Consider the following 23,131-nt stretch of genomic DNA (forward strand, 5'->3'; position numbering starts at 1 on the left):
ATTGACATAAAAACATAAAACCTTGATAGAATATGATATAGATTAACAAGAAAAAGAAAATGTTTTGAAGAACTTACTAAAGATTGCTGGACTTTAATTGCTTGTTAATCTATATCATATTCTTATTGGCATCACTTATGAGGTTCAAACCTATCTTCGGACAAATTACTAAACAATGAGATTAACGCTGCTGAATGCTTTTGCAGGTGTTCATTTATCGTCTGTTCTGGAAGAGTCGAGATCTTCCTCGGAGGATAAAAATGGATGATATTAAGAAAGCCTTCCCTTCGCACTCCGAAAGCAGCATAAGAAAGAGGCTGAAACTTTGTGCGGATTTCAAGAGAACAGGTAATGGTAATGTCCACACTTTAACAATCTAACAAGTTCCTACTCGTCATGGTATTCATAGGAGTTCTGTGTTGATGTTGAAGAGGCATGAAACCATAGATAGTATTTGTTATGGGTACAATAGCTGCAGATATGAAATTTTCTCCAAATACTTTCAATCTCAATGTATGGGAGCGATAATGAAAATTTCAAGTTATCTTAACCGATGGCTGTTGATTGGTTTAGACATCAATGCCAATAAATTCGTACTATTATTTTTCTCGCAGTATATGGCATTCATATCATTCTAACCCATCTGATGATTTTTTTTTTTTTCCCTTTCTTAACTGTAAATGAGCACAAACGCTACTTAAGTGTAAATTTTTCTGACATTTTGTATATTCGATTTCCTCACTGTTTCAAATGCACATCATTTTACCTTTTAGGTGTGTTTACAAATTATATATAATACGCTTTGTCAAATCTGGCAACCTTTTCATAAGGGAAGCTAACTTTCTTCTTCTTCTAGCATCAACTTTTTAATGGCATCATATCTTATAGAATATTCTAAATAATTTAAAGGGACTGCTAAAAAAAAAACTTAAATTTTATTGTTGTCAGTCAATTTCGATCTTTAATATTTCTGAGGATCTAACTGTTGTACAGGGTGTCTCAGGAGGGCTGTAAGATAATGTAATTTAGGTTAACCTACATCGATTTAACCTACTGAACCAATGTCCGAAATGTAGCTGTTGAGAAGTTATTGATGGGCGAACTTTTAAATGGAGAGAGGCATTATAGACGTATTTATACGTTTTAGAACACTGTGATATGATACATTACTGAAAATGATGCATCTTGTGTTGCTCCATAATTAAGTACAAACTCAGTAAGAAAATAAAATTATTACATAAGACAAATTACTAAGGTTGCTCTTCTTATGGATTCCATGAATTGTAAATTCATATCAGGTACCGGTACCAGTTCTCTTTCCGACATCAATAAAACACTAGATAGCTTGCCAACTTCAGATAACATTCAGTAAACACTGGAAAACACACACTGCTAGATGGAACCCTTCGATTGGGAAAATGTCGTCTATATTCGTCAACAACAGCCAATGCATTGCCATCACAAAATCTATAAACAAAAAGCATGTCTGCATATTCATTATGCGAATATATGAATTAAATGTCAAGTGAACGTGTATTCAGTTGGATGTGTTCTGGCATAACACGTCAAGTATAATACTGCAAGATGTTGCAGTATTTCTCCCAACTATTAGACTTCGGACATAGATATATCAGGTTAAATCGATGTAGGTTAACCCAAACTACATTATCCTGAAGTATTTTACATTCTTCTGAGACACCCTGTATATGTGCAAGCCATATAAGTTTAGGTTGCAGTGACAGTGTGTAACTTGTCACTTTTATGAACTAAAAATGTATGCTATCTATTATTACAAAAATGGAACAAATACAACAACATTCGTTGATCATGCATTTGTGGTCATATGGGCTGATATACTTTTTCTTGTTGTAAATATATTAATTTTCTAAGGTAGAGCTTCAATTAATGTTTAGCACCCTTTTCACGGCATGTTTACATATTGTACAGATACAGAATTAAAATTTGGAGCGAGTCTTGATGGGAGTCCACCTGTATGTAGGCAACAGTTTAACATGACTGTCCACAAGTAGCATATATACAGGGGCCCTTATTTACTGCACATGCGCAGTGTGTAGTGAAACTTATAAAATAAGGGAGCTCTAAATTTTATTTCTGTGTCTGTACATGAACGCAGATGTTCTCATGCTTGCATTTCAGTGTTCCACATCATTTTTTCTGAGCATTATTAGTGTGTTCAATGCATATTTAACACTGCGACTCTTTCCTGATGCCATGTTTAGCACTTTTATTTTCAAACATTGTATGGACTTTTGCTTATCTGCTTTTCTGTTTCAGTTTGTTTCTCATAAAGTGATACTGAGCAAACTATTTGTGCTATAGCAACATTTATTATTTTGCATAATCTTTTAAAATAAAATTATTTTTGCTTTGGTTGTCTTTATCTTATTTAATGTAGAGTTAGTGAAACTGAATAATTGTAATTAAATAAGAAATGCATTAATATTAGAATTCTGTAGTTTGAATAATGTTTCGTGTAAATACAATGGTGGTCAAGTAGTTAATTTGGTAGAGTAGCTGGCTACGGACTGGAAGGTTTAGGGTTCGATCCTGGGTGGTGATGGAATTTTCTCATTGCCAAACTTCCAGGAATGATCCAGGGATCACTCAGCTTTCCATCAAATTGAGTACCAGGTCTTTCTCGGAAGTAAAAGGCAATGAGTGTGTGTATAGATGATACCTCCATGTCCCTATGCACCCTATGGTTTGGAAAGGGAATACCTTTATCTTTCATAATCAGCCATAAATTATAGTTTCCTGGTAATTTCAATCAAATGTAATGCACTCTAAATATTGTAATTGATGGATAATTTCAATCATATACAGTGGATTCCACTTAATAAGACCGCATTTGGCCCATGCATTTTGGTCCAATAATGTGTCTGGTTCTCTTAACCGATATTAGATATATATATATATATATATATATATATATATATTGGCGTGTACTATATTTGTCCTATAAGCTTGGTCCTAATATGCAGTTCTATTGGACCAAAATGGATGGTCCCAATGTGGTCCTTTTAAACGGAATTTACTGTATAATTCACTCTAAAGTGTAGTTAATGGGTAATTCCAGTTAAATATAATCCACTCTAAATTGTAGTTGATAGGTAATTTAAATCAAATATACTCCATTTTGAATTGTAGTTGATGAGTAATTTCATTTAAAATCTACTCTTAAATTATTGTAGTTGATGGGGAATTTGAGTCAGATGTAATCAGTTGATAATTTCAGTATGCAAAAAGTAGGTTATGGGTAATGGATAATTTTATTAAAATATAATGTACTCAAAGAAAGTAGAGATTGGTTGATTTAATCATTCTGTTTTGTAACGTTTTTCTTGATCTTGCTAATGTTTATATCCCTGAATTCAGTACTTCATGGAGTGGATTCTATAACTCATTCTTGTGAGGATTTTGAATCAGTTCAAGACTTTAGATGTGGGAGAGCTCTTTGGCTATGAGGTCAACATGGCATAGAAAAACTGAAGAGAATGTAACAGTCACAAAACAAGGTATCGTACACCTATAGGAGCGAGATAAAACTCCACATCTCTCTCGGGACACGAACCAGAGTGTGGTGAATTTGTAGTTAGAGGAATTATACCACTTGTACCCTCTAGTCAGTACCTTAAAGTAGTTTGCGAGAAAAATAATTTTTACAGGTAATTGTTACAGAATAATCTGAAATTCTGTCATATAATTTTGTTTATTAAGGAATGGATTCTAATTGGTGGGTAATAAAACCTGACTTTCGACTTCCAACTGAGGAAGAAATCCGTGCAATGGTGTCACCAGAACAGTGCTGTGCGTACTTCAGCATGATTGCAGCTGAACAGAGGCTGAAAGTAAGTTGAAGGGATTTTATAATTTCATGTGTTGTAATGTCTCTTTTTTTTTTTCTGAAATTTTTTGCATTCTGGGTATAGAGATAAATTACCGAAGGAATACAGAAAACTATAGGATTAATAAATAACTGTAGTAATGTCGATATTTTTTTCTGTAAATTTTTGCACTCAATATATAGAGATAAATTACCGAAGGAATGCAGAAATCTATAGAATTAATAAATAACTGTAGTAATGTCGATATTTTTTTCTGATATTTTTTGCACTCAAGATATAGAGATAAATTACGGAAGGAATACAGAAAGCTATAGAATTAATAAATAACTGTAGTAATGTCGATATTTTTTGCACTCAAGATAGAGAGATAAATTACCGAAGGAATACAGAAATCTATAGAATTAATAAATAACTGTAGTAATGTCGATATTTTTTTCTGATATTTTTTGCACTCGAGATATAGAGATAAATTACCGAAGGAATACAGAAATCTATAGAATTAATAAATAACTGTAGTAATGTCGATATTTTTTTCTGATATTTTTTGCACTCGAGATATAGAGATAAATTACCGAAGGAATACAGAAATCTATAGAATTAATAAATAACTGTAGTAATGTGGATATTTTTTTCTGATATTTTTTGCACTCAAGATATAGAGATAAATTATTGAAGGAATGCAGAAAGCTATAGAATTAATAAATAACTGCAGTAATATCCACATTTTTTTTCTAGAATTTCTTGCACTCAGAATATAGAGATAAATTATCGAAGGAATGCAGAAAGCTATAGAATTAATAAATAACTGCAGTAATATCCACATTTTTTTTCTAGAATTTCTTGCACTCAGAATATAGAGATAAATTATCGAAGGAATGCAGAAAGCTATAGAATTAATAAAAAACTGCAGTAATATCCACATTTTTATTATAGAATTTCTTGCACTCAGAATATAGAGATAAATTATCGAAGGATTGCAGAAATCTATAGAATTAATAAATAACTGCAGTAATATCCACATTTTTTTTCTAGAATTTCTTGCACTCAGAATATAGAGATAAATTATCGAAGGAATGCAGAAAGCTATAGAATTAATAAATAACTGCAGTAATATCCACATTTTTTTTCTAGAATTTCTTGCACTCAGAATATAGAGATAAATTATCGAAGGAATGCAGAAAGCTATAGAATTAATAAATAACTGCAGTAATATCCACATTTTTATTATAGAATTTCTTGCACTCAGAATATAGAGATAAATTATCGAAGGATTGCAGAAATCTATAGAATTAATAAATAACTGCAGTAATATCCACATTTTTTTTCTAGAATTTCTTGCACTCAGAATATAGAGATAAATTATCGAAGGAATGCAGAAAGCTATAGAATTAATAAATAACTGCAGTAATATCCACATTTTTTTTCTAGAATTTCTTGCACTCAGAATATAGAGATAAATTATCGAAGGAATGCAGAAAGCTATAGAATTAATAAATAACTGCAGTAATATCCACATTTTTATTATAGAATTTCTTGCACTCAGAATATAGAGATAAATTATCGAAGGAATGCAGAAATCTATAGAATTAATAAATAACTGCAGTAATATCCACATTTTTTTTCTAGAATTTCTTGCACTCAGAATATAGAGATAAATTATCGAAGGAATGCAGAAAGCTATAGAATTAATAAATAACTGCAGTAATATCCACATTTTTTTTCTAGAATTTCTTGCACTCAGAATATAGAGATAAATTATCGAAGGAATGCAGAAAGCTATAGAATTAATAAATAACTGCAGTAATATCCACATTTTTATTATAGAATTTCTTGCACTCAGAATATAGAGATAAATTATCGAAGGAATGCAGAAAGCTATAGAATTAATAAATAACTGCAGTAATATCCACATTTTTTTTCTAGAATTTCTTGCACTCAGAATATAGAGATAAATTATCGAAGGAATGCAGAAAGCTATAGAATTAATAAATAACTGCAGTAATATCCACATTTTTTTTCTAGAATTTCTTGCACTCAGAATATAGAGATAAATTATCGAAGGAATGCAGAAAGCTATAGAATTAATAAATAACTGCAGTAATATCCACATTTTTTTTCTAGAATTTCTTGCACTCAGAATATAGAGATAAATTATCGAAGGAATGCAGAAAGCTATAGAATTAATAAATAACTGCAGTAATATCCACATTTTTTTTCTAGAATTTCTTGCACTCAGAATATAGAGATAAATTATCGAAGGAATGCAGAAAGCTATAGAATTAATAAATAACTGCAGTAATATCCACATTTTTTTCTAGAATTTCTTGCACTCAAAATATAGAGATAAATTATCGAAGGAATGCAGAAAGCTATAGAATTAATAAATAACTGCAGTAATATCCACATTTTTTTTCTAGAATTTCTTGCACTCAGAATATAGAGATAAATTATCGAAGGAATGCAGAAAGCTATAGAATTAATAAATAACTGCAGTAATATCCACATTTTTTTTCTAGAATTTCTTGCACTCAGAATATAGAGATAAATTATCGAAGGAATGCAGAAAGCTATAGAATTAATAAATAACTGCAGTAATATCCACATTTTTTTTTCTAGAATTTCTTGCACTCAGAATATAGAGATAAATTATTGAAGGATTGCAGAAAGCTATAGAATTAATAAATAACTGCAGTAATATCCACATTTTTTTTCTAGAATTTCTTGCACTCAGAATATAGAGATAAATTGTCGAAGGATTGCAGAAAGCTATAGAATTAATAAATAACTGCAGTAATATCCACATTTTTTTTTCTAGAATTTCTTGCACTCAGAATATAGAGATAAATTATCGAAGGATTGCAGAAAGCTATAGAATTAATAAATAACTGCAGTAATATCCACATTTTTTTTCTAGAATTTCTTGCACTCAGAATATAGAGATAAATTATCGAAGGAATGCAGAAAGCTATAGAATTAATAAATAACTGCAGTAATATCCACATTTTTTTTCTAGAATTTCTTGCACTCAGAATATAGAGATAAATTATCGAAGGAATGCAGAAAGCTATAGAATTAATAAATAACTGCAGTAATATCCACATTTTTTTCTAGAATTTCTTGCACTCAAAATATAGAGATAAATTAACGAAGGAATGCAGAAAGCTATAAAAGGTAAAGGTATCCCCGTAACATGCCATGAAGGCACTTGGGGGGCATGGAGGTAGAGCCCCATGCTTTCCATGACCTCGGCACTAGAATGAGATGGTGTGGTCGGCACCACGCTCTGACCGCCTTTTACCCCCGGGAAAGACCCGGTACTCAATTTTATAGGAGGCTGAGTGAACCTCGGGGCCGTTCTGAAAGTTTGGCAACGAGAAAAAATCCTATTACCACCTGGGATCGAACCCCGGACCTTCCAGTCCGTAGCCAGCTGCTCTACCAACTGAGCTACCTGGCCGCCCAATGCAGAAAGCTATAGAATTAATAAATAACTGCAGTAATATCCACATTTTTTTTCTAGAATTTCTTGCACTCAGAATATAGAGATAAATTATCGAAGGAATGCAGAAAGCTATAGAATTAATAAATAACTGCAGTAATATCCACATTTTTATTATAGAATTTCTTGCACTCAGAATATAGAGATAAATTATCGAAGGATTGCAGAAATCTATAGAATTAATAAATAACTGCAGTAATATCCACATTTTTTTTCTAGAATTTCTTGCACTCAGAATATAGAGATAAATTATCGAAGGAATGCAGAAAGCTATAGAATTAATAAATAACTGCAGTAATATCCACATTTTTATTATAGAATTTCTTGCACTCAGAATATAGAGATAAATTATCGAAGGAATGCAGAAATCTATAGAATTAATAAATAACTGCAGTAATATCCACATTTTTTTTTTCTAGAATTTCTTGCACTCAGAATATAGAGATAAATTATCGAAGGAATGCAGAAAGCTATAGAATTAATAAATAACTGCAGTAATATCCACATTTTTTTTCTAGAATTTCTTGCACTCAGAATATAGAGATAAATTATCGAAGGAATGCAGAAAGCTATAGAATTAATAAATAACTGCAGTAATATCCACATTTTTTTCTAGAATTTCTTGCACTCAAAATATAGAGATAAATTAACGAAGGAATGCAGAAAGCTATAGAATTAATAAATAACTGCAGTAATATCCACATTTTTTTTCTAGAATTTCTTGCACTCAGAATATAGAGATAAATTATCGAAGGAATGCAGAAAGCTATAGAATTAATAAATAACTGCAGTAATATCCACATTTTTATTATAGAATTTCTTGCACTCAGAATATAGAGATAAATTATCGAAGGATTGCAGAAATCTATAGAATTAATAAATAACTGCAGTAATATCCACATTTTTTTTCTAGAATTTCTTGCACTCAGAATATAGAGATAAATTATCGAAGGAATGCAGAAAGCTATAGAATTAATAAATAACTGCAGTAATATCCACATTTTTTTTCTAGAATTTCTTGCACTCAGAATATAGAGATAAATTATCGAAGGAATGCAGAAAGCTATAGAATTAATAAATAACTGCAGTAATATCCACATTTTTTTTCTAGAATTTCTTGCACTCAGAATAAAGAGATAAATTATCGAAGGAATGCAGAAAGCTATAGAATTAATAAATAACTGCAGTAATATCCACATTTTTATTATAGAATTTCTTGCACTCAGAATATAGAGATAAATTATCGAAGGAATGCAGAAAGCTATAGAATTAATAAATAACTGCAGTAATATCCACATTTTTTTCTAGAATTTCTTGCACTCAAAATATAGAGATAAATTAACGAAGGAATGCAGAAAGCTATAGAATTAATAAATAACTGCAGTAATATCCACATTTTTTTTTTCTAGAATTTCTTGCACTCAGAATATAGAGATAAATTATTGAAGGATTGCAGAAAGCTATAGAATTAATAAATAACGGCAGTAATATCCACATTTTTTTTCTAGAATTTCTTGCACTCAGAATATAGAGATAAATTATCGAAGGATTGCAGAAAGCTATAGAATTAATAAATAACTGCAGTAATATCCACATTTTTTTTTTCTAGAATTTCTTGCACTCAGAATATAGAGATAAATTATCGAAGGATTGCAGAAAGCTATAGAATTAATAAATAACTGGAGAATTACATTTCTAAATGTGACAGTCTTTCAGTTTTGTAAGTGAGCCTAAATAATAATTTAATCTTTAGCGTATAATTAATTTTGAAGCTGTTAATTTACAAATAACATCTAATCTATCCCACTACGATTCTGAATTTTTTTATGGATTTAATTTTAAAACTGTGTATTACTGAGTTTTTGGTGTGATCTTAGGACGCAGGCTATGGAGAGAAATTCCTGTTTACTCCACAAGAAGATGATGATGAAGAAATGCAACTGAAAATGGATGATGAAGTGAAAGTGGCTCCTTGGAATACAACTCGGGCCTACATCCAGGCCATAAAGGGGAAGTGCCTCCTGCAGCTCACAGGGCCAGCAGACCCAACTGGCTGTGGAGAGGGCTTCTCGTATGTGAGGGTCCCCAACAAACCAACGGTATGGTATGATGCACTTGAGTTAACCTCTAGATGCTACGGTAAATTGTTCAGACTATATAACTGCCTTCATTTGTCAATAATTGACAAGATTTTGTTCAATAAACTGTCACCATAAGGTAATAAATTATCAAGTGACCAAGAAAGTCAGTTTAGTTTTCTTAACAAGAAGAAATAAGGCTTAATTAAAACAACTTTAATGAGAACATGAACAATAACAGTTGTCTGTTACACTGGTGATGCCTTACTTATCGCTGAAAATGAAGGTGATATGCAGCATGTATAATATGAAAGTACCCACCAAGAAAAGCAAATGCCTTCCTTCGAAAGTGTAAGCTAGAAATTGAAGACAATATTATTAAGCAAGTTGGAGTCCCATAACACCTTATGGCGGTTTAAATCTTGAAGTATCAACTCCAGCAGTTCTATGTGTAACTTTCTCCATTCTTCTGTAACTTCATCCCTCTTAACCCCAAATATTTTCCTAAGCACCTTATTCTCGAATACCCTTAACCTTGGTTCCTCTCTCAAAGTGAGAGTCCAAGTTTCACAGCCATACAGAACAACTGGTAATATAACTGTTTTATAAATTCTAACTTTCAGCTTTTTTAAAAGCAGACTGGATGACAAAAGCTTTTCAACCTGAATAATAGCAGGCATTTCCCATATTTATTTTGCGTTTAATTTTCTCTCGAATGTCATTTATATTTTTTCTTCCTTCTAGATATGCAAAATCAGTGCAAAAACATATTCATGTAATATTTCCCCCCCCCCCCATCATATTTTAAATCTCAGAACAATAAGTGGATAGTGTTCAGAACAGAAGCATGACACATCTAATCAAATCAGAACTGCAGATTGCAATAAACTTCAAGTACTCATGCAGGAATGTTGAAAATTATGAAAAACCATTATGTGTGGCAAATATGTCTCAAAATAATCATAATTTAAGCGTAAGTTAGAAGAAATGGTTTTTAATGTAACTGAACTGAATTATTTGTCAATTTTTTGTGTGAAATTTTTGTTGATTCCTTAGTCTTCCCTCTCTTTCTTTAAAAAAATTTAGCAACAATAGAAATAAGAAGGTACTAAGGTATATGAGGTTGGATACCTGCTGAGTTATCACAAATTCGAACCCACTGCAAACTAACATGTGTCATGTCCAGTTTTTCTGTTACCAATGTATAGTCAGCATCTAATGAAATTTTCAAGATCTAAAAGCTTTCTTAAAGTTATTCGTCTCTCTTCCCTCACAATTGCTGCAGGGGTATTAATATTTACGTCCGTTAGAGCTGTGATTGGAGCTGTCATTCTTGAACAGCCTACTTATAAGACAGATGCTGGAAGGAGTGTCATTGCTAACTTTCTGTTACAGCAAAGCAAGGAAGAGCAAGAGGCACAACCAAAGAGGACTGTGACTGGAACAGACGCGGATCTGAGACGACTGTCTCTTAACAATGCAAAGGCTTTGCTCAGGAAGTTTGGGGTACCAGAAGAAGAGGTAAGTATGGAAGTTGACGAGGAACTGAGAAATGCTTTGTATTTACTCGAAATTAGTGCTTTTTAGTCATCTTTTATGTGGCATGAAAATTAATTGATAGTTGTTTCACAGTTTGTTCAGCTGAAATTAATTTAACAACAAAAGTCCAAATGATGGTAAGTAAGTGCTCTATGTAGGATGCTGTTACCATGATTAGTAGTACATTGGATTGCATTTTCAGAGATTCGTAGTGGTTAAAAGCTGTGAATTCAATAGAAATTTGTGGGTGACGAAAGCAGGATTTGGGGCAGTTTTTTTGGGGGGGAAGGGGGAGTTCGCGTATTTCATTATAATTTCACCATAATTCATTATCATATCAGTATGGGAATTTGTATGTGAACACATTGAAAAATCGTTCTAATCTTCTTCTAAGAGTTGCACTAGGACTGAGTTTTTTGCCAAAATGGCAGAAATAAATATTTTTGTTCCTTTTTTTAAATAAATAGTTACCTTATATATCTATTTGTCCCATAATTACCCTCCGCCCACCATTTTGAGATCTGGCGACAATTTTTAAAATGTTATGTATAGCTCTTTTAACCTACAGTAACACACTCACTAAAAATTGCGTTTTCTCAAAACTACATTCTTACGGTCTCACTAATAAAACTCTATATCCAGATATTTAACTGTCTTATACTTATACAATGAGTAGCTCGTTTATAAGTCGTGTGTAAATTCGTTACTAATAATCACTACATACTTCATGTATGACAGTATAACTGTTACACAGCTACGTCATAGTTTCGTCATTACTTCATTACGAAAGGTAATAGAATATCTGAGGTTCTCTATTGCATCCGGTACAGTGCTCTAGTGTGCCGTGTTAAGTATCGATAGTACAACTGGCTCTGATCGATTATTACACTATATTTTGGTCAAAGAGTACAAGCTACAGCAATATTATTCAAATTATTCTGTTCTCTTTGGTTTGTTCTTCTGTGGTTACAAGGCAACCATCATCATAAAATGACAGTCGATATGAACAGCTGTTAGAGGAGTGGCCATTTTTTCTCTCTATACAATGCTTAAACAAGGGGTTTCGTGTATATAACTACTGCAAAGCAATTCCCATTGTATAGTTACAGACTGTTTATACGTCCATAGCTTATGCATGGTTTATTAGTAAAGTTTTCTATTCCAACTCTGTATAAATCTCGTATAAAAACTATACACTGTTTATTAGTAAGACTGTTAGTCAATAAAAAGGTCCCCAGCAGCTTACATTTGCTCTGATTTGAATGAAACTATGCAAGAATACTAAGCATACTCCAATACACAAACCTGTGGATGGATCAGAAGTAATTAGATATGTACACATCATTATTTAATTTTTATTTCCAGATTAAGAAACTGTCTCGGTGGGAGGTTATTGATGTTGTACGAACATTGTCAACAGAAAAGGCCAAAGCTGGAGAAGAAGGAATGACAAAATTTTCACGAGGGAACAGGTTTTCAATTGCCGAGCATCAAGAAAGGTAAACAAATGTCTTCAAAACAGTTCGACTATTAACTATTATTGTTTCTCCAGAATTACTACCAACAAAAAGTGGAAACACAAGGTGCTAAGAAATTGTTCATCTCACCTAGGAAACATATTAATATACCTAAAAGAGTGATGAATTTAAGTGACTTTGAGAACACACCGCTGGCTTTTTCCCTATAATTGCAAACATCACTTTAAAAGTATGATTTTTAACACATTATTTATTATTGAGAACGGAATCTGTTTTCAATACTGACCACCCATCCCTCCCGCCAAATGAGTTCGGTGGAGCACGCGTTACCCACTCTGTAGTTTTGACAACATTGCGCTTGCTCGTTATTGGCTCTCGCGGAACATCAGAAGATTTGGATTTCACTATAGGGAACTGCTTTATAGAATTATGTGAGCTGTCCAGAGTCCTAGGGAGTAAGGTGGGGAAAGCAAATAAATATTCAAGATCATGGGACATAAAGTCAGTTATTGACGTCTTTTTATCGACATAAATCTGGTAGGAATTAAATTAATTGTTCATAATGAACAATAGAGGACACCTGAAAGTTTACTGGATGTCTTGAATTCCTCACAAAGTATAGTCTTTGTTAGATGAAAAAAAAAAAAGTGATGTACACTGTGTTTAATTTAGAATGGGAATTGAGAAGATTATTATAGTGATGTAAAAACTGAATGCCTTTACAGAGAACTATCAGATGCTTCCTATATTTATTGTAGTGATATTGTATGATGAGAGATTTTTGTGTCTAGGTACAAAGAGGAGTGTCAGCGGATTTTTGACCTCCAGAACAGAGTTTTATCTTCCAACGAAGTCCTATCAACAGATGAAGGAGAGAGTTCTGATGAAGATAGTTCTGACATCGAGGAGATGGGGAAAAATATAGAAAACATGTTGTCAAATAAGAAGACCAGCACACAGGTGAGTAACACAAATATCATACGTAAAATGGAATTAAACTATTTAAGCTTCTTTAAATTTCCGAAAACTAGTATCGTATTTACTCGTATAATAGACGCCATCGCATAATGTATGCAGTCGGCCTGGTTGGCTCAGTTGGTATAGCGCTGGTCTTCTATGCCCGAGGTTGCGGGTTCGATCCCGGGCAAGTCGATGGCATTTAAGAGTGCTTAAATGTGACAGGTTCATGTCAGTAGATTTACTGGCATGTTGTTGTTGTTTTCTAATGCCAGGCGTTTGACAATAAAGTCATTTGACTTCTTGCATTCCAATATTTTTCAAAGATATTATCATGGCCAGCCTGAAGCACAGATTTTGAGGTGTTCTGAATCCATTTTTTGGTTTGAGTTGTACAGTGGGCATGATTCTGTACCATTAAAGTAGTCCCAACCTGGAGATCCGATTGGGGGACCATTTTACCTCCGGATAAATTGGAGTGAAAATGGCAAGTTGTAGCCGATTTAAGTGAACACCATATTTTAACGTTTTGGTGGCTACTTCATTCACACAACCCCCAGAATGTCTGGAGGACCACACCTGCTGTTGGTCGACGAGTCCATTGGACCTAGCTGGGAGATCTTGTTGATCACCAGATTTCCCTCCTTAAGCCACTGGAGGACGATTTTAGTGCCATAGCAGGTCAGCACTAGGAACAGAAAAGTAGAAAGAGGAGGAAGGAAAGTGAAATGAACCCCTAGGCCATCGGGGTCGAAGAAAGTAAGAGTTCAGTCAGACGACTGGATAGGAAAGGGTAAAGAGGGAATTAGGTATTGAATAGAGGAAAATTATACCAAATTCAGTCATTAACTCATCAAGCTGACCAGTGCTAATTGATGAGTAGCCCCTCCCTTTAGTTCAGCTTGTAAAATTATGCTTACTAACAGCTGCACCACAGGAAGGTAGGGATGGGACATCTGGCATGTAAAAGAACTCCTGCGGGACAAAATTCCGGCACACAGGCGACGCTGATATAACCTCGGTAGTTGCGTCGTTAGATAAAACATAACATTTAACATTTTAATATATGCATTACATTTTATACCTAGTTTTTGCTTTATTTGTATTCAGTTTTAAGTTATACTGTGCTACTTTTTTTTATTCATTTGCTATGTTATGCACTTTACATTATTACTGCTTATAAGCGTTCTATATATCAATGTTCTCGAAGTTGTACAATAGATAATTTTCAATATTACTTGAATGTCCGATGTCGAAACCAGCTGTGATTATCACGTGGCATGTCAGGTAGTTTTTTTCCCCCTTAAAATTTTTTCCTCTCCATATAATACACACCCTGGATTTTTAATCCAAAAATTATTTAAAAAGTGCGTCTAATATGCGAGTGAATACGGTAATGATTTTGTCATTGAGAGATGCGAGATATTACAAGAAAACTGTTAATCCAGATCTATTACTCTTACCCTCCAGCAAGGCGTATTCCCAACCCACACCATCTGACAACACTAAGATTTGCTGTATTCAAGTTTCGAGCAGGCAACCCTACTCATCCCTAGACCAGCCCCCTTCATGCATCGCCAGCTGGCGAAATGCTATGGTTTAACAATGGAATAACGTTGATGTCTAATGTGAGCAAATGGGAGAAACCCGAGAAAAACCCGTACTACGACCTTGTCTGTGGAATTTTGCAATTAAAAATTCCAGACCAGACTGGGACTCGAACCTAGACTGGCTGCATGGCAAGCCGAAGGTTTGATCACTTAGTCACTGCAAGGATTATAACAATGGACTAAATGTATGTGGGCTTGTCCTGCCCTCTACCCCTAATCCATGCCGTTCATGTGTAGAGTTTCCTTTACTAACATGGCATCTTTACAGCTTTCAATGGAAAAAGAAGAACAAGAACGTCAGGAATTGAGGAAGATGTTCATGGAAGGGAGCGATCAGGATCAGAGGAAAGTAAAAGATAAGAAGAAGGAAGATGATGATAACCAATCTCTGTCCGGATATAACTCACATCCTGGTAAGCAGTTCACAACGAGAAATAGAATTTTAAAATAAACATGTTGGTAGAGCAACAGTAACAAATATAAATGACACTCGGGAGGAAATTAAACGCAGAATAAATATGGGAAATGCCTGTTATTATTCGGTTGAGAAGCTTTTACCATCCAGTCTGCTGTCCAAAAATCTGAAAGTTAGAATTTATAAAACAGTTATATTACCGGTCGTTCTGTACGGTTGCGAAACTTGGACTCTCACTCTGAGAGAGGAACATAGGTTAAGGGTGTTTGAGAATAAGGTGCTTAGGAAAATATTTGGGGCTAAGAGGGATGAAGTTACAGGAGAATGGAGAAAGTTACACAACACAGAACTGCACGCATTGTATTCTTCACCTAACATAATTAGGAACTTAAAATCCAGACGTTTGAGATGGGCAGGGCATGTAGCACATATAGGCGAATCCAGAAATGCATATAGAGTGTTCGTTGGGAGACCGGAGGGAAAAAGACCTTTAGGGAGGCCGAGACGTAGATGGGAGGATAATATTAAAATGGATTTGAGGGAGGTGGGGTATGATGATAGAGACTGGATTAATCTTGCACAGGATAGGGACCGATGGTGGGCTTATGTGAGTGTGGCAATGAACCTTCGGGTTCCTTAAAAGCCATTTGTAAGTAAGTATGTTGGTAGAATATACGTATTTTGTTTGAGATTCAGTCAAAACTTATCTGTAATAAAAATTATGATTTATTCGACAAATGTTTTCACTCATTCGAGCATCTTCAGGTCTTAAATATATATAAGAATACATTCTTACAATAGTGTGTACATACAATTAATATACAGTGAAGCTTCCATTGTCGTTATCTTCGAAAATTTTTTTCTGTAGCTATCATTCACTATTTAATACCACTAAATTCGATTATCAACAGTAATATTATAAGTACAGTAGTTTTTCGTTAATTTAATTGAGCTTAACGAATGTTTTGTATCATGATAATTATTTCGAAATCAAAGAAATTTATTAGCATGAATGAAATTCGGCTAGATAATTATTTCATTGCACATAATGGGATTAATTTATTTAGTGTTTGTTTCCCTTTGCATTCTATTCTTTTCTTCGAAACCAGAAGATGCAAATAAAGAGCCTGGTCTCCTGCATTATGAAGTTCATGGGCAAACATTTGGCAATAGCTGTACAAATTATGATTAATGAAACATTAAAATAAACTAGAGAAATATTTACACAGAAATCTGAAAATTGGCTCCAAACCATCACTTCATTTCTGATTGTGTTTCTTGTTGTTAAATTATTAATAAGGGCATCTATGTTTTGAAGTTGTGTTCCAAATCTCGCCATGTTTTATTTCGTAATAATTTTTTTCTCGGGGACAGAGAATATAAATAAAGACCTCGACACACAATTGCACATAGCTTAAAAAATTATTGCTGCCTTATGGTACTGAAATACTATCTTCTATAATATATTGAGTGCTGTTAGTTTTCCGGTAATTAAATTGAGCTTAACGAATGTTTGTTGTCATGATAATTATTTCGAGACTGGAAGTCGAGAAATAGTTATCTAATAACAGCAAACATGAGTTTAAAAAGCGAAATTAAATTACCTGAGGATAACTATTATCACGAATTGTATTCGGTAAGATAATCCCAATGCGAACAACTGTAATTCTGAACAATTAAACATTCGAGGTTATAATAATAAGATCCAAAAAAAAACAGTCGAATCAAAGTGGAGATGATAAGAATAAAAGGCACCTTGGAATAAAAACAGCTGAACATTTGAGGTTATAACAACACTTTATTTCGAACTCTTTTATCATTTGATGAAGAATGGGTAGAACGGAGAAAAATTCTCTCAGACATTGAGACTTGAACCCGGGTTTTCAGCTCTAAGTGAGCGTTTAGATAGACGAAGATTATTAATTAATAAGGGTTTAATGGGATTTATACCTAGAATAACTATATGGTGATTTTTATTAAGATCTTGTCTGACGCTTTATCCACTAAGCCACACCAGATTCTGGTCCCGGTGTCTGAGAGAATTTTTCTCCGTTCTACCCATTCTTCACCATATGGTAATGCAGAATTCCTGCACGGTAATATCATATGTACTTCAGTACATCATAGTAATATGATAATTGTAAGTAATCACTTCGTGATTTAAGATGGCACCTTGTTCCATCGGATCCCAGCCACTTAGTCACTCGTAATGAGTGCACCTCTGTACATAGTGTTGGACATTGTGCCACTGTCACATATTCTGTGGCACAGTATATGAGGGTAGGTCACCAAAGGGGAACAGAGAGGTAATTTAATAATTGTATGATTTGAGGCTTTCTCGGCGTTGGTTCGCTAATATGTTTTCGCGGGATATCAGCCGAGTTAAGATTTTGGAATGCTCCAAGCTTTCGACTGCTATCTCTGCAGCCATCTTCAGGGAAGTGATGTCCGAACAGAAAGTCGAAAGGTTATATAGATGTTAGGCTGTCTCAGGTGAAACAGGATTGGTTGGCGGATCGGCCAATCCGGGGCCGGGAATTGTCATCGCTCGTAAGCTCCGCCCCTCCCGGGATTCCTGCGTGAAGTTTGGCGGGTGGCGAGCCCTGTTCCGCCGGTTGGAATCGGTTGCCGTCCTCGGTCCGTGATCTTCATGACCTTGATTGTAAGAGGGCCTGAGTTGGTCTAAGGCCGGTGTCCATGCCTGACTGAGCTGGAGTCCACTGTCTCTGTTAAAGTTGTTTTTCTCCAGCTTGATCTCTATGGCCTCCTTGATTGTACGATCCCAGTAGTGGCTTGATTTGTTAATGACCTTGGTGTGGTCAAACAGTATTTTATGCTCCTTTTCTATGCTGTGTTGCGCCACTGCAGATTTTTCCGGGTAATACAGCCTCAGGTTCCTTTAATAATTATCATCACCATCTTTCTTTCAGGGCGAGTTCTGAAAATCTATCGAACATTCCGCAATGCTGAGGGCAAGGAATACACCAGGGTGGAACTGGTTCGAAAACCTGCTGTAATTGACACGTACGTGAAGATAAGAACAACCAAGGATGAGGCATTCATTCGTCAATTTGCGACATTAGACGAACACCAAAAAGAAGAGATGAAACGTGAAAAACGTCGCATCCAAGAGCAGCTCCGTCGTATCAAGCGTAATCAGGAGCGAGAACGGCTAATGGGTATCCGTGCAGCAAACACTGTGAATCCAATACCAGGTAGCACCCCTGAAGGTATTCCAGCTGTGACACCAGGGGGACCAGTTGGTGGTACTCCGGGAGTGCTGCCTAATCCACTGTCACATCAGCCCTTAACAGCACTCCCTCATCATCCCCCACACACCACCACACCTAAGAGGAAGAAACCAAAACTGAAGCCAGACCTCAAGCTCAAGTGTGGAGCCTGTGGAAATGTGAGTGCATAGTTCACATCAGGACATTTTCGTACCTAGAGATTGATTCAAGTTTCTGGGCTCTGAGATTACTGGAAGGGTTTGAGGAATGATAGTTCATAAAGTTTTTTATGTTCGACCATGCCGAAATGTAGTAATTATACACCTGGTAGTAGCCTTTCAATGCACCTCATTAAAGTACACCTATTCATTATAATTCAGTTGTTCAGCCAATGAGAAATCACCATTGTACCATTATAAAACCGCAAGTATCGATTATTCTCGGATATGCAATCTAAAGACAATTAGCAAAAAGTCACAGAGGCTGGAAATCCAATACTATCACAGACGGTTATGTTCTGTTACTATAATAATTAGCGTTAATTATAAATAATATTCAAATAAATTCAATTTGTCATCTCGTTTTTCAATTCTAAATCAATTTCCAGGTTATATCAAGACTAATGTTCATGTTATTCTCTAGATTATATCAAGGTCAATGACATTCGTGCCTCGGAAAAAATCAATACTTTCGCGTCTGCGCACATCTCACAATTCAGGTCAGTTCCGCTCCTCACTTACATAACCATAACATGAGTACTTATGAATAATTTCAAGTTAGAAATATGGTCGAGCATAAAAAGTCGTATGAAACTTGCCTATAATGGTATTTAAGACGCTCGTTTCATAAACAAACATACTCGCGTCTTAATTACTACCATTATAGGCTCGTTGCATAATGTACTATATACCTAGACATTAACAAAAATTAAAAGAAATACTGGGGCAGGGATTAATTCGAATTTTGGGCTAGAGATTACTGGATGTTTGGGATCCACAAGTTTGAGACCGAAATTAGAGCTTTTCCACTCAGAAATTAAAGTATATTTTAGGCTGAAGAATTAAGTCTAGTTTTGGGCACTGAGGATGCTGGGAGATTTTTTGGGACACAGTAGCTTAAGACTTGAAACTTAATTAAGCTTGATTAATTCTTCTCAGGTTCTCAGCCGGGTGAGTGGAATTGTTGATTCCAAGCTTTCGATGACTAGCTCTGCCATCTTTTTCAAGGATTGAAGAAGAAGAAGATGATCCCACTCACCCGGCTGAGAACCCGAGAAGAATTAATCAATATCCAGCACCGGGAAAGTCTGAAGTCCTACATTAATTAAGCTTCTTCTGCTTGGATATATAACAAAACTTTAATAATCGCAGATCAAAATAAATTTTAGACCCAGAAATAAATTCAAGTTGGAGGTGGAGGTTTGTGAACTAAGTTTTGAGGTTGGATGTTCACAATTATATAAGTAACAAACATTTGAGAATCAGGGATCAAGATATATTTTTAGAGCATAAGAATTATTTTGAGTTTTGAACCCAGAGATTTCTGGAAGTTTGTGACATTGAGTTTTGAGACTGGAGGTTTCCAGGAAGTTTGTGACCTGAAGTTTTGAGACTAGAAGTAATGGAATTTTACCGTATCAACAAAATAAATTCTGGGCACAGGAATAAACTTATGTTTTGGATGCTAAGATTACTGGATGTTTGAGATCCAGACGAATTTCAAAAAGTTTCTACATTTATCTAGTAAAGAAAATTTGAGAGCTAGGGATAAGAGAAGTTTGGGACACAAAAGTATTGGAACTATGATGTTACGAGTTGTTTTCATTCTCATCCGGTTTTGCTAGCTTGATTAGGTTATTTTGGGTTTAGGATCTGAAAATCAGATTTTTAGATTAGCATATGTCTGAGATTCATATCAGGTTACTCTGGATTCGGAAAATGACAGAGATTTCATTGTCAGACTTCATTATCAATTGAAGGTTCAGGGATTGGTCCCACGCCGTGGTGTCGCGGTCTAAGGCATCCTGTCTAGGACTCGCGTTACGGAATGTGCGCTGGTTCAAGCCCTCATGGGGGAAGAAATTTTCTTATGAAATTTCGGCCAGTGTATGGGACCTGTGCCCACCCAGCATCATGATGCACTTGGGGAGCTACGATAGGTAGTGAAATCCGATTGCAAATGCCAGCTATAACGGCTGGGGGGATCATCGTGCTAACCACACGATACTTCCATTCTGGCTGGATGATCGTCCACCTCTGCTTCGACATGTGGGCGTGAGGCCAGCAGCCGGCTGGTCGGTCTAGGCCCTTCACGGGCTGTAGCACCACGGATTATTATTATTATTTTTTTTTTTGGTTCAGGGATTGATGGTAGTTCAGAGAATCTGATATTAATGGAAGTTGAAGACCTCGTAATATGTGTTATTGTGGCCAGTGATCATATGTATTGTATTATTTCAGGTGGGGCACATGCGCACAAACAAGGCATGTCCCCTTTACCAGCCCTCGGCTCCAGCTCCTCCTGTGAATGTGGCCATGACAGAAGAACAAGAAGAAGAAATTGAGAAGCAACTCAATGCTGATGATGAGGACCTCGTCAATGTAGATGGCACCAAAGTTAAATTATCTGGAAAACTGCTTAAGGTATTTATATTACTCCAAATGGTAAAGATGCAAATTTAGTGACTTTATATTCTCATAATGGTACTACTGCGGCCTTCAGATTAGCCTACCGGCTCACCTCTACAAAGTTGGCATATATTCATCCAATGAATGCACCATATGGCAATATGTTCCCACATGAGCACTGTTTACCACCACTCCATTTCTCCCTCCACAAATATTCTCCCTGTCTGCATATACGTACAGCAAGCAGAGGTTGAACTTGGTACCATAGTGTTGTAATCAGGGATGTGTAAAGTGGTAGAATATGGTGAATAAAATGTAGGTTTCATTTTAATTTCCAAGAAACATGACAACAAGACTATTTTGTTTTTACGAATAAAGATAAAGCTCAATGCCTCAACTGTTCAATTGAGATTTATGTAAAACATTATAATATCAGACGGCACTTCGATTTTGAACATAAGAAGGTTTTTGACAAGCATAAGCTTATAGATAAAATTGTTAAAAATGGTTTATATTAATAAAATAGTTGTTACATGTAATAAAGCAATGTGTTATTTTAATGTAATTTGTTGTGCAGGTTGAAATAGTGACAAAGTTTTGAAGAATCTAACGAATAATTTGTTAATGGAAAAGCCATCAATCACTACTAGTTGGAAATGCAGTCCGATCAATTTATTGCATTTCAAACACATAGGCGAATCATAGAGAACAATACCCTTTTTCAAATGTCACGTAAAACTGGCAAAGAATTGTATGAATTATTACCTCATGACAAGTTTCCTAACTTACGTAATTTCGCAGCTAAGATGCTGGAAATCTTTTAATCCACGTATGTCTGCACACAATCTTTTGTTTCTCTAAAATGAACCTGATGAAAAATATTGTGCTCACACATCTTAACAGTTTATCATCTCGTAACTGCTTTACGTTTATATAGTAATAATTTATCCTAATATAGACAGACTCGTCCTGACCAAATAGTATAGGCGATCTAGAGCTTATAAGTGATTACAGTATTTGTAATGAGTGCTAAGCATAGTGGTATGGGCGAATTCAGAAATACATATAGAGTGTTAGTTGGAAGGCCGTAGGGAAAAAGACATTTGGGGAGGCCGAGACATAGATGAGAAGATAATGTAACTTTTATACAACAATAATGTGACTTTTATTTGTACTTTTAACCACACACCCGTCAACAATGAGTATTCCACTCAAAACAGCAACACAGTAGTCCTTACTGCACTCCACACAGCGACAATGACAATACACGTTTATTATTGAGAACAGCAACAATGTACTCCTAATTTCAACTAATGTTCACAAAGCACTATGTGCAGAACAAAACTGTCAGTTCTCAGTTCACAGTTCGTTCGCCTTGGCTAGTTCTTCTAGCTCACTCACTCAAGTTCACTGTATGTCGAACCCCAAGCCTTCCAGATACAGTTCACAACACTTCGAATCCAAGACTTCCGGATACGCCGCACTCGCCTGGATGCTGCCACAGTTACGGACCTACTCAAGTTCACCGGACCTCGAACTCTGATCCTCTGGATACGTCTCCGCTGTCCAAGACAAGACTTGAAGGCTGACTGAAGACTAGCTAACTCACTGCCGAAGTCTGCTCGCACTTTTATTACTAAACCATAACATCTCGAAACTTCGATCTGCGTGGCTTACAGAATCTTCAGGAGAGAACTGCTTCCAGTTGTTTTCCCCTGCTCTCTCCACTCCGCGTCGGGACCGCAGTTTTCCTTCTCCTCGCCCAGTACCATGCCACAACGCCTACCAAAGCCCGAGTTCCACTTCCCGCGAAACTTCCCGACGCAACCAGA

At 35.2% G+C, this 23,131-nt stretch overlaps 1 protein-coding gene across 5 annotated transcripts in view; it reads left to right on the forward strand.

The window, feature by feature from the left end:
* Taf1 (TATA-box binding protein associated factor 1) overlaps positions 1-23,131 on the forward strand; it is an 85,640-nt gene that overhangs the window by 30,650 nt on the left and 31,859 nt on the right. For 3 of the 5 annotated variants that reach the window (XM_069845078.1, XM_069845079.1, XM_069845081.1), the window contains exons 13-21: positions 207-354; positions 3,739-3,869; positions 9,243-9,464; positions 10,839-10,964; positions 12,348-12,481; positions 13,252-13,420; positions 15,296-15,440; positions 18,373-18,851; positions 21,132-21,314. In XM_069845078.1, the coding sequence (XP_069701179.1) occupies positions 207-354; positions 3,739-3,869; positions 9,243-9,464; positions 10,839-10,964; positions 12,348-12,481; positions 13,252-13,420; positions 15,296-15,440; positions 18,373-18,851; positions 21,132-21,314 (1,737 nt within the window). The remainder of the gene's footprint in view (positions 1-206; positions 355-3,738; positions 3,870-9,242; positions 9,465-10,838; positions 10,965-12,347; positions 12,482-13,251; positions 13,421-15,295; positions 15,441-18,372; positions 18,852-21,131; positions 21,315-23,131) is intronic. The other 2 variants (XM_069845080.1, XM_069845082.1) reach the window with 1 other exon arrangement.

Source organism: Periplaneta americana, chromosome 14 (genome assembly GCF_040183065.1).
Source record: "Periplaneta americana isolate PAMFEO1 chromosome 14, P.americana_PAMFEO1_priV1, whole genome shotgun sequence".
In the NCBI taxonomy this organism is placed as follows: domain Eukaryota; kingdom Metazoa; phylum Arthropoda; class Insecta; order Blattodea; family Blattidae; genus Periplaneta; species Periplaneta americana.